General features: G+C 31.4%; 1 protein-coding gene across 3 annotated transcripts in view; it reads left to right on the top strand.

Moving 5' to 3' along the window:
* LOC127701548 (inositol 1,4,5-trisphosphate receptor type 1-like) overlaps window positions 1–13,360 on the top strand; it is a 405,533-nt gene that overhangs the window by 283,187 nt on the left and 108,986 nt on the right. For all 3 annotated transcript variants that reach the window (XM_052205488.1, XM_052205479.1, XM_052205470.1), the window contains 2 exons: window positions 5,179–5,290; window positions 10,420–10,467. In XM_052205488.1, coding sequence (XP_052061448.1) covers window positions 5,179–5,290; window positions 10,420–10,467 — 160 coding nt within the window. The remainder of the gene's footprint in view (window positions 1–5,178; window positions 5,291–10,419; window positions 10,468–13,360) is intronic.

Below are 13,360 nucleotides of genomic sequence, written 5' to 3'. Positions count from 1 at the left end.
ATAAAACATATTTTTTTATACAAAATCATACTATTAAAAATATAAGCCAAATAACACACCATGACATAACACTTATCAGTGATTGGCTTGAAACAGTAAGAAAAAATTTAAAATTTGTAACTGAGCAAACCAAATTTTTTTTTTTAGTTTATTCCCCATCAAATTTCTTTGAACAATAGAAGTTATTGGAATACAGGAAGTGTATTTTTGCAATGAAGAAGGAATCCCCATTTCAATAAAATAAGTTTTTTAATTTGTTTATGTTGAAAAAGTACATTTTCAATGCCCTTTTCTGGAAAATATTAAATTATAAATTGAATTAAAATACATCCTACAACTTTTAATCTTCAATAACATATATTCATAATAATTGTTTTCAAAATCAATAAGCAATTTTTAGAGGAGAAAAATATTATTCCCATGTTTCAACTTACAAAATGTCCCCTAAAAAACCTTTTTAGAATAATTTTTGGAGACAATAAAGATCTTATATTCATGTCTATCTGTTGGCCCCATGTCCTACAAGGATAATTGATAAACTTTGTTAGAATCTTTATTTGGTAGTTTCTTCTGTTTCTAAATATAAAATGTAAAAGGTGAAACATGTAACAGGGAACATTATTTGGTGATGATATTAATTGCAATTTAAACAAATAGTTGACCCACTCTCATTGATTCATATTTAGCTCATTTTATCTACTGAAAAAGTGCTTTTCCTTCTAAAGACCTGTAGTATATGCAATTGTCTGCAATAGTGCTATATTAAGGTTCTTTTATGTCCAAATCATACTTAAATATAATTTGAAATAATTCAAACTACTTTTCCAATCTTTCCATGAGTGATTTCCATCACTTTGATTTTTTGTCTTGCCTGCGATGAAAGTTGCAGAATATATGATATAGGGACTACAATATGGAATGATTGTAAGGTGTACATGTTCCACTGACAGGTTTTATCTGACCCTTACCTCAATTTAATTGTTCATTGGACAATTTTTTGTTTTTGTGGTTTGGTCTATTTTGCAGATATTATAAGCAATAGGGCCACTATAATTGGTGTATGGAATTATTGTAAGGTGTACATGTCTGTCTGGCATGGTTCATCTGACCGTGACCTCAATTTCATAGACCATTGATAATGTTAAGTTTATGTGATACTTGTAGTAAAACCTTCATATTACAGACTTTCAACATAAATTCAATGATAAGTAAAACAGGCGAGACATTTCAGCGTGTGCACTCTTGTTTAGAAATTCTAAAATAAACCAAATGGTCTTATGGTTTTCTTAAAGTAGAAAAAGGAAGAAATTTTTTTTTCGTTTATCAAATTCATCAAAAATATATCAACTTATTTTCTTGTATACTTTACATTAGGGAGCTACCATTTGATTTTTATGGGGGGGCTAGGATGAAATTTGAAAAAGTAGGCAGGACAGGAGTTTTGAGTAAAAAAAAAGGCAGGATGAGACACTTGCAAAAAAAAAAAGTCAGGATGACAATTTAGGTAAAAAAAGTCAGGATAAACTAAAGAAAAGAAGGCAGGACCAAATAGAGTGAAAAATAAAAAGGCAGGACAGAGATTACAACTAAAAAAAAATGCAGGACAAAATTTTTCATCCTAGCCCCCCCATAAAAATCAAATGGTAGCTCCCTTATAGTATTTACAAACAGAGTAAATTGAATTTGAATGGCTACCATGATTTTAGTGGGGGGAAAACTCTATAATCTATCTGATGACTTCTTACTGTCACACAAGGATAAATTTTAATTAGGATATGTTAGGGAAAATTTACATGAAAAAAATATTATTTGAATTATTAATTTGAATATTTTGTATTATTCTTTAAGGAGTGATCTTTAGAGGGTCCTCATCTGATTGTATTGCCAAAATTCTTACTTATGTCAGTTTCAAAAAAGAAAGTCTGGATAAGCAATGATTTCATTTGAATTGGTCCTGAATATTTTAAGGGTGAATATTTACATAAGAAGTTTGCACTTTGTAAATTATATTTTGATAATTATATAAAATGATTTAACAGTGATGGATATATTACAATCTGTTTGTCCGTCTTTTGTCCAACAAACATTTTTGTCACAATTTTCTTAGAAACTTTTGAGGGAATGACTAAAGGAGTAGGTCCACTAAGACCCCTTTTTGGCCCCAAAATATAGCAGTTTTACACAATTGTTAAAATGTTAACTTTTAGCTATTTATTGGAAAGAAAAATACTTCTGATACATAAATATGGGCTGTTTTTGACAATACAATGCACATGTATCGGGTACTAGCATCGTTAAGTCATGCTAAATTACTGAAATCTTCACAATTTGAGCATTTGAGTGAATTTTTAGACGGTTTTCGTCTTAAATGGAAGTGGCCGCATTTGTGTTCATTCTTAATATTTAAATGTAAGTTGTATTTGATTATAATACATAACATATATAAAGATTGAGGATGAACACGGATGCGGCCACTTTCATTTTTGACAAAAACCATCTTAAAAGGGACATATTATGGCATATTTGATAGATTTTTAATATCTAAGCTTGAATTTAAGCGTCTTTAATGACTAAATCAGTCCAAATCTTTCACATAAACTAATTGAATCTAATAAAGTAGACACCTAAGTGTTTAAAAAGTGTCAAAAATCTTTCATCAGATAAACTTGAAGTTTGAGGCCAAAATCGGCCCTTACCGGACCTACTCCTTTGGTCAGCAGCTTGTCAGTAATCACTTTTCAATTTGTCGGATACTTACTCCTTGTTTGCTGCTACTTTCAATTTTTCAAGATGTTGAATGAACTTTAAAATTTAAATCACACTTTTCTCAGAAACTGCACAACAGAATGACTTCATATTTTGTCTGCAACTCAATAGTGATGAGTTGTAAAGTGTGTTCCCATGGGAACCAACTGTGCACCACTTATTGCGGACCTGTTTCTGTATTGTTATGAGTTACAATTTATGACTAAAATCAGCTAAGACCCATCGAAACAACATCTGATTCAAAAATTTAATAACACTTTTAGATATTTAGATGATGTATTGGCTCTCAATAATGACGACTTCAGTATGTACACTAAAGAGATTTATCCTGTCGAACTGACTTTAAATAAAGCTAATACTAACAATGAACACTGCCCTTTCCTGGATCTTGATATCTTTATCTTTAACAGGAAGCTTAATACAAAAATTTATGATAAAAGAGATGATTTTTCATTTCCTATTGTTAATTATCCATTTTAGATGGTGACGTTCCCTTGTCCTCATCTTATGGTGTTTATATATCTCAACTTGTTCCAATTCGCTCGTGTATGTAACAACGTATTTGATTTAAACGAAAGAAATCTCTGTATTACTGAAAAATTATTACACCAGGGTTTGATATCACAAACTAGTCAAAACATTTACTAAATTTTATCATCGGTACAAGGACATCATTAGTAAATATAAATCAACATGCAGACATCTTATACGTTCAGGTATTTCACATCCAATATTTTATGGTAATATTCTTTACAAAGCACAAAAATGTCGGCATTCACCTCAAAAGCTAACCAAACCTTTAAACAGACTTATTCGGAAGGGATATAGTTACGATACTGTTGTCAGATCATTAAGGATTGCATATTTTGGTATTAATATTGATTCACTCATAGGGTCTTTGCATCGGAAATAAACACATTTATTCTAAAACCAGTTGTTGGCATGATACGGGTTATGTTCTCATCATATATTTTATGATGGTATGATACTAAACCCCTAACGGGAGGGATTGTACCTGATTTTCATATGATGAAGACATAATCTTTCAATCAGTTTAATTGAGGTCTGGAGCTGGCATGTCAGTAACTGCTAGTAGTCCTTTGTTAATTTATGTATCATTGTCATTTTGCTTAGTTTCTTTTGTTACCTATTCTGACGTCAGACTCAGACTTCTTTTAAACTGAGTTTTACTGTGCGTATTGCTATGTGTTTCTTTATTCTACATTGGCTAGAGTTTTAGGGGGAGGGTTGAGATCTCACAAAACGCAGGATTTTCTCGCTGCGTTGAAGACCCATTGGTGGCCTTCGGCTGTTATCTGCTCTTTGGTCGGGTTGTTGTCTCTTTGACATATTCCCCATTTCCATTCTCAATTTTATCACTATTTACTTTCTGATACCTGATACTTTAAATTCAAGTTGGGGTATGCTTAGCATAACAACTCCGGCATTCTTGTTAAGATTGTAAATTTTAAACTAAATATATATGAGGCTGGACCTTGTCTGTGGCAACACCTAATCTAGGAGTGTGTCATATTCCAAAATCTGATCACCCTGACCTTTGACCCATATGATAGTAAAACCTTGTCTGATCTGTGTCCTATGCATAACTTTTTGAACCAAAGAACTTAGGTTGATGGAGGTGTGTCATATATCAAAGTCAGGTCATTCTGACCTTGAATTTGACCTTTTACCCCTATGAAAGTAAAACTTTGAATGATTTTTGATTTGTGTATAACTTTTATACTGTAGCACTTAGATTGACAACACTTTGTATGCAGTAGCATCATACTGACCTTGACCTTTAATTTTTGAATTAGCAGTATACAAACCTCAGACTTTGTTCCTGAGTCAGTATAATTTTCTTTCTGGTTGATGTTATCAGTAATCATGGGTCAGACAAACACAGAGGCAATAATTATATCAAATGAATGGCTGAAAACCAGAAATCTCAATACTGAATTTCACAGCAGCAAGTAAAATGCATGTATTAGTCCCCCCTATGCGGACAGCTCCAGTATTACTTACAACTGATTCTGCCGCTTAGCCCAAGATCTGGCTTCTTTAATTTCAAATGTCTTTAGCCCCAGGTTAAGATGTTCACACTACCTAAATTTAACCCAGATTAATTAAATCTGTTCAAACCTGGATTAAAACAGCATAGTGTAAACAGGTTATTAGAAATGATGGGGGAGAGGGGAGGGAACGGTTAGCATGACAAGGTGTGCATTCTTTGTTCAATCTTATTTGCCATTATGTTGTATTTTTTTTAACAATTTATATTAATATAGAAATCAGAATTTGAGAATTAAAAATAAGAAATATACCTACATTTCCAAAGCCATTGTTCTGTGATACATAATTTTTTGGTACCAATAAGTATTAGATGACCATTGACCTAATAACATTTTACAGGCTGATTGGACATACCAAATGTCTTTTAGAAGAAAAAGAAGAAAAGTTATGTATTAAAGTATTACAGACATTAAGAGAGATGATGACAGTAGATAATGATTATGGTGATAAGGTACATTGCATTGTAATATACAAATATTTGATTTTACAGTAATTCAGCTAGTGTCAGTCACAGGACATTTGTCAAACTTTCTCTCTAAATGTCTTGAAGAAATTTTTATAAAAATGGAAATTGATCTATAGCTTCTGACGTCTAGCTGAATCATTGTTTTAAGGCTAATTTTACTACTGTCTGAAGTATTAAACTGTAACTTTTGTTCATTTTTATTATTTTATTTATTTGCTTTGATGATAGTTTATGATGATTATTAACAATACACTTTTTTTTTTACTTTTTTTTAAAATGAGTACTTCAGACAGTAATACATATTTTTATATTTTTTTCACTCATAATATGAACCCATTTGTCCTAAACTGTTTACAAATCTCATGACTGGGTTTTTGCATCTTAGATATAGCAAGTAAAAAAAAAATAAATCTTTCCTCTTTATATACTGGCAACCTATTTCATTGTTCCGTGTCAGGCTGCACAGTTGCAATGTAATAGTCTCGGTCTATTTTTCCATCTGTGACACACTTTTTCTTTTAGAATGTTTGCCCGAAAGTTTTTTTAGTGAGGGTGTTTCATTATGTACAATTGACCTCACTTAACCTACCATTTTATTTGACAACTTTTGTGAGAGTTTTGGGACTTTGAACATTTTTGTCCTATTGATGCATAATGAAACTCTAAAACTGTTCATTCATGGAAACAGTAAAAGGGATAATTTTGCAAAAGCTCTAAATTGGAATGATAATGTAATGTGTAACTGATGTCCATCTGTCTATATGTCAACACTTCATATGAAGACTCTGATAATTCATGAGATTTTAACCCAACATTAGGATTGACAAAAGAAAGCTCCCTTTCAATTTTACTCTCATTTTATATGATTTGTTGAAGTGTTTGTAATAGAAATACCATTGAAAGTAAAAGTTCTGTTTCTCAGGTCCAACAAGTTTTCTTTTACATTAACTTGATATATTATAATTATTTCTGTTGTCATTTGTATGTTCATGACCTTTGCGATTTTTTACCTGTAACATGAAAGGACATTTTTGCGCTTTGAACTTTGATACACCTATACTACATTGACCAGACATTTGCCTGTAATCTTAATGAGTTTTCATTTTTATGCAAATTAAAATCAACTTATATTTGTTGTTAGTTGAATAGAGAATGAAAACAGGGACTGTGTCAAAGTCACAAAAACCTGACCAAAGAGTAGAAAACATATCAAGGCCACCCATGGGTCTTCAACGCAACAAAAAAACCTGAACCTGAAGGCCAGCTGGTCCCTAAACAATAATGTATACTAGTTCAGCAAATGGACGCCTAAATAAACTCTGAAACGTACAAATAAACCAAAATTTTTAATAAACACACAAGACTAACAAAGGCTAGAAGTTCCTAACTTGAGACCAGTGCAAAAATGGGGTGGGGTTAGACATGTTTTGTGAGATTTCAAAACCTCTCCCTATACCTCCAGCCAATGTGGAATAAACAAACACACAGCAATATGCGCAGTAAAACTCAGTTTAAAAGAAGTCTGAGTCCGGTGTCAGAATAGGTAAGAGAAGAAACTAAGCAAAATGACATTAATCAACAAAAATTAAAAAAGATTAGTTAGTTCACATTAACACAGTCTTGAAACATGGATTTAAATTTATAGATACTGGTACTATTCTAGAAAATAATGTATAGGTCACAATGAATTTTTGTACCGCAAAAAAGTTTTGTGGTCGTATATTGGTATGACGTTGGTGTCGGCGTCGTCGTCGTCCGGCGGGGTCGGCGTCGTCGTCCGAAGACACATTGGTTTTCGCACTCTAACTTTAGTTTAAGCGAATGGATCTTTTTGAAATTTGACCATAAGGTTAAATACCACAAAAGGAAGGTTGGGATTGATTTTGGGGGTTATGGTACCAACAGTTAAGGAATTAGGGGCCAAAAAGGGCCCAAAAATAAGCATTTTCTAGTTTCCAGACAATAACTGTGGAACGGTGTATGGATCTCTCTGAAATTATACTACAAGTTTCCATACCACAAAGGGATGGTTAGGATTTGCTTTGGGGGGTTATAGCTCAAACCGTTTAGGAATTAGGGGCAAAAAATGGGGAAAAACAAGGTTGTCCTGGTTAATGAACAAATACTTTAGTACAAAACATAATTTAAAGCAGTGTAAGGGAGATAAATCAAATACATCATTGAAATTATCTCCCTTACACTGCTTTTAAATTATGTATAAAGTAATGGTTAATGAACAATAAAGATAATTTAAAACAGTGTAAGGGAGGTAATCCAAATACAACGTTTTGGTTACTTCCCTTACACTGCTTTTAAATTATGTGTAAAGAAATGCATATTTATAAAGGAAGACCAGTAAAAATATCTGCAAATGTTGCATCTTTTTTTTTTACAAAAAAATCCATATGAAGGTCCAAAGGGTCCAAAATTAAACTTTGTTTGATTTTAGCAAAAATTGAATATATGACGTTCTTTGATATGCTGAATCTAAACATGTATTTAGATTTTTGATTTTTGGCCCAGTTTTCAAGTTGGTCCAAATTGGGGTCCAAAATTAAACTTTGTTTGATTTCAACAAAAATTGAATATATGGGGTTCTTTGATATGCTTGAATCTAACCATGTATTTAGAATTTTTATTTGTGGACCCCGTTATCAAATTGGTTCATATTGAGGTCAAAAGGGTCCAAAATTAAACTTTGTTTGATTTCATCAAAAATTGAATTATTGGGGTTCTTTGATATTCCAAATCTAACCGTGTATTTAGATTTTTAATTTTGGGTCCTGTTTTTTAAATTGGTCTACATTAAGGTCCAAAGGGTCCAAAATTAAACTTAGTTTGATTTTAACAAAAATTGAATTCTTGGGGTTCTTTGATATGCTGAATCTAAACATGTGTTTAGATTTTTGATTATGGGCCCAGTTTTCAAGTTGGTCCAAGATAGGGTCCAGTATTTAAACTTTGTTTGATTTCAACAAAAATTGAATATATGGGGTTCTTTGATATGCTGAATCTAAACATGTATTTAGATTTTTGATTATGGGCCCAGTTTTCAAGTTGGTCCAAATTGGGGTCCAAAATTAAACTTTGTTTGATTTCAACAAAAATTGAATATATGAGGTTCATTGATATGCTGAATCTAACCATGTATTAAGATTTTTTATTTGTAGGCCCCGCTTTCAAATTGGTTCATATTGAGCATGTTGAGGTCAAAAGGGTCCAAAATTAAACTTTGTTTGATTTCATCAGAAATTGAATTATTGGGGTTCTTTGATATGCCAAATCTTACCATGTTTTTAGATTTTTAATTTGGGTCCCGTTTTTTAAATTGGTCTTCATTGAGGTCCAAAGGGTCCAAAATTAAACTTAGTTTGATTTTAACAAAAATTGAATTCTTGGGGTTCTTTGATATACTGAATCTAAACATGTGTTTAGATTTTTGATTATGGGCCCAGTTTTCAATTGGTCCAAGTTGGGGTCCAAAATTAAACTTTGTTTGATTTCAACAAAAATTGAATATATGGGGTTCTTTGATATGCTGAATCTAACCATGAATTTAGATTTTTTATTTGTGGGCCCCGCTATCAAATTGGTTCATATTGAGGTCAAAAGGGTCCAAAATTAAACTTTGTTTGATTTCATCAAAAATTGAATTATTGGGGTTCTTTGATATTCCAAATCTAACCGTGTATTTAGATTTTTAATTTTAAGTCCCGTTTTTTAAATTGGTCTACATTAAGGTCCAAAGGGTCCAAAATTAAACTTAGTTTGATTTTAACAAAAATTGAATATATGGGGTTCTTTGATATGCTGAATCTAACCATGTATTTTGATTTTGGACATTGGACAATAATAGGTAAATTAAAAAAAATTCAAATTCTTAGACCACATTCTTTCTGTGTCAGAAACCTATGCTGTGTCAAATATTGAATAACAATCCAAATTCAGAGCTGTATCAAGCTTGAATGTTGTGTCCATACTTGCCCCAACTGTTCAGGGTTCGACCTCTGCGGTCGTATCAAGCTGCGCCCCAGCGAAGCATTTTATTATATTGTTTTGATCAAACCCTCAAAAGTGAAGACTATCGTGGAGATGCACCAATAAATGCAATGCAAGAATAATTAAAAGCAGGAGGGAAGTCATAAAATATCCATCTCAAATGTTATGTTAATAAAGTGCTAATGTCCTGTAGAAAAAGCACAAATACTGTTTTTTATAAAAAAATTGAAGCAACAACGTCTATAAAAAAGTGTTAATCTCCAGAGCCTGTTTATCAACAGACAAAAATTTGAGACAAATTATTGCTAGTAAAAAATGAAACGCTTACAAAAATGTGATTTCAAATTAATGAGATACTAAAACTGAGGTGTTTTATGCAATACTGTATTTTAAACAAAAACATTTCAAAAATTTAATTTAGAGAGAACAGGAACAAAATCCTGGAAATAAATTTTATCGTCAATTGGGAAATGACATGAAAAGTTGGAGAATTGGAATGCTCTGTTTACTTAGGTGAATTTATTTAGACAGTCTAGCACACATTAAAGATATCATGATACACAACAACACATTTATAATAGATTTGCCAAAAATTTGTTAATTACTTTAGTATTAAGTGTTTTAAAATGATGTACACTATATGGAGTCTTTGCCAATTAACAGGGCTAAATATATCCAAATGCATAATTTCCTTTTTAAGGTTTAATAAGCCTGAGGAGCAGAACATTTTTAATAGCCTTCATTATGTCATTATGTCATCACAGCAATAATACTCAGTATCATCAAATAATGCTAGTGTGCTGTTTTTGCAGTTTTCATTTGGCATGTAATATTTGCTAATGCTGATGAATAATAAACTGCTATGGTATATTACAGCTTCATCAAGCTGAAGAAAAGTTGCTGATTTTATCTTGATCCGAATTGGATTTGAAAATGAAATAGTAAATAATAACAAAATTAGAAAATGTGGATTGGGCAAATTTTTAATCAAATTGGTTTTACATTTTACGAAACAAACCAAGAAAGAAATCAGTAAACAACTTACTATAGCCTGTTGTTTGTACATCCTTCTTTGTATAATATGTATAACATTCTATTTGTTGCGACGATTAAAGGTGGATGTGAAAACTTTGGGTAAAAAAGACTTGGATGATCATAGAAGGGTAAGAAGCATGATGGGAATATTGTAATAAGTATTTATAGCATGACTCCCCGGTTATTACATTTTTTATTTCTATTTATGTATATGTATAGTCTCCCAATGATACTATGGTAATTATAATAAACAAACAGTGTGGAGCTTATGAAAGTGCTGTCAACAGTTTGTTACATTTTCTGATAATGTTTGTTATAAGATTTAAGGAAGAAAGAGAATATAATAGCAACAAAAAAAAACATGAAAATACATTATTTTGCTGAAAGGTTCACTGTTGAAGTTTTTTTTTAAATAGAATCTAATTTGTTTCAACACCATAGCTATATTGAATGAAAAAAGTTATATATTATTGTTTAAGTAGATTTTAGTTTTTAAAGTTTAGAAATGCTCAATTTGCTTTTATTATTAACATAACAATTGCATAGAATTTTAATTACACACATGCTATACACCTTCTGTAGACCTAATGAATACCCTCTAAAGTATTTCAATTATATTGGATTATACTCAATTTCCATTATATCACAAACTAGTGATGTTTAATAGAAAAGGCTTGCTACCACAAAGTTTTCACTAGATTTTCTTACGTTTTTAATAGTGAGAAGATAGTGCTAATTGAAGTGTACTTTGTTTACGTTTTTATACGACCGCAAAAAATTTTTGTGGTCGTATATTGGTATGACGTTGGCGTCGTCGTCGTCGTCCGGCGTCGTCGTCCGAATACATATTGGTTTTCGCACTCTAACTTTAGTTTAAGTGAATGGATCTTTTTGAAATTTGACCATAAGGTTAAATACCACAAAAGGAAGGTTGGGATTGATTTTGGGGGTTATGGTACCAACAGTTAAGGAATTAGGGGCCAAAAAGGGGCCAAAAATGAGCATTTTCTAGTTTCCAGACAATAACTGTGGAACGGTGTATGGATCTCTCTGAAATTATACTACAAGTTTCCATACCACAAAGGGATGGTTAGGATTTGCTTTGGGGGGTTATGGCTCAAACTGTTTAGGAATTAGGGGCAAAAAAGGGGGAAAAACAAGGTTGTCCTGGTTAATGGACAAATACTTTAGTACAAAACATAATTTAAAGCAGTGTAAGGGAGATAAATCAAATACATCATTGAAATTATCTCCCTTACACTGCTTTTAAATTATGTATAAAGTAATGGTTAATGAACAATAAAGATAATCTAAAACAGTGTAAGGGAGGTAATCCAAATACAACGTTTTGGTTACTTCCCTTACTCTGCTTTTAAATTATGTTTAAAGAAATGCATATTTATAAAGGAAGACCAGTAAAAATATCTGCAAATGTTTTCATCTTTTTTTTTTACAAAAAAATCCATATGAAAGATTTGACACTATATTTTTATTAATTCTATTATAAAATAGATTAAGTTAGCACTATGGTAAATTTAAATGGGTAATTATGGTTGCCAACTCCATTGGAAATTTGAATTGAGATTATGACCATATCTTGAGGGAAAGAATTTTTTGGGGGGAAAAAGGGGGGGGGGGGATAAAAAGAAATTGTGGGGGGCCAATTTTTTCTCATTTCAGATTTCAGAAATTAAAAAGAATTATTCTTCAAATATTATTTTTTTTTCAAATTTCAAATATTGAAAAATTTCAAGAAGTAATCTTTAATTGCACAGTATGGCGCATTAGATTTGTAAAATCTTTGATCACATTTATTTATTTGTTATGCCGAATCTAACAGTGTATTTAGATTTTTAATTTTGGGTCCAGTTTTCAAATTGGTCTACATTAATGTCCAAAGGGTCCAAAATTAAACTTTGTTTGATTTTAGCAAAAATTGAATATATGAGGTTCTTTGATATGCTGAATCTAAACATGTATTTAGATTTTTGATTTTTGGCCCAGTTTTCAAGTTGGTCCAAATTGGGGTCCAAAATTAAACTTTGTTTGATTTCAACAAAAATTGAATATATGGGGTTCTTTGATATGCTGAATCTAACCATGTATTTAGATTTTTTATTTGTGGACCCTGTTATCTAATTGGTTCATATTGAGGTCAAAAGGGTCCAAAATTAAACTTTGTTTGATTTCATCTAAAATTGAATTATTGGGGTTCTTTGATATTCCAAATCTAACCGTGTATTTAGGTTCTTAATTTTGGGTCCTGTTTTTTAAATTGGTCTACATTGAGGTCCAAAGGGTCCAAAATTAAACTTAGTTTGATTTTAACAAAAATTGAATTCTTGGGGTTCTTTGATTTGCTGAATCTAAACATGTGTTTAGATTTTTGATTATGGGCCCAGTTTTCAAGTTGGTCCAAGATAGGGTCCAGTATTTAAACTTTGTTTGATTTCAACAAAAATTGAATATATGGGGTTCTTTGATATGCTGAATCTAAACATGTATTTAGATTTTTGATTATGGGCCCAGTTTTCAAGTTGGTCCAAATTGGGGTCCAAAATTAAACTTTGTATGATTTCAACAAAAATTGAATATATGATGTTCTTTGATATGCTGAATCTAACCATGTATTTAGATTTTTTATTTGTAGGCCCCGCTATCAAATTGGTTCATATTGAGGTCAAAAGGGTCCAAAATTAAACTTTGTTTGATTTCATCGAAAATTGAATTATTGGGGTTCTTTGATATGCCAAATCTAACCGTGTATTTAGATTTTTAATTTGGGTCCCGTTTTTTAAATTTGTCTTCATTGAGGTCCAAAGGGTCCAAAATTAAACTTAGTTTGATTTTAACAAAAATTGAATTCTTGGGGTTCTTTGATATGCTGAATCTAAACATGTATTTAGATTTTTGATTATGGGCCCAGTTTTCAAGTTGGTCCAAGTTGGGGTCCAAAATTAAACTTTTTTTGATTTCAACAAAAATTGAATATATGGGGTTCTTTGATATGCTGAATCTAAC

Source organism: Mytilus californianus, unplaced genomic scaffold, assembly GCF_021869535.1.
Source record: "Mytilus californianus isolate M0D057914Y unplaced genomic scaffold, xbMytCali1.0.p SCAF_1, whole genome shotgun sequence".
Lineage (NCBI taxonomy): Eukaryota > Metazoa > Mollusca > Bivalvia > Mytilida > Mytilidae > Mytilus > Mytilus californianus.
This window is presented reverse-complemented; position numbering and strand designations above follow the sequence as displayed.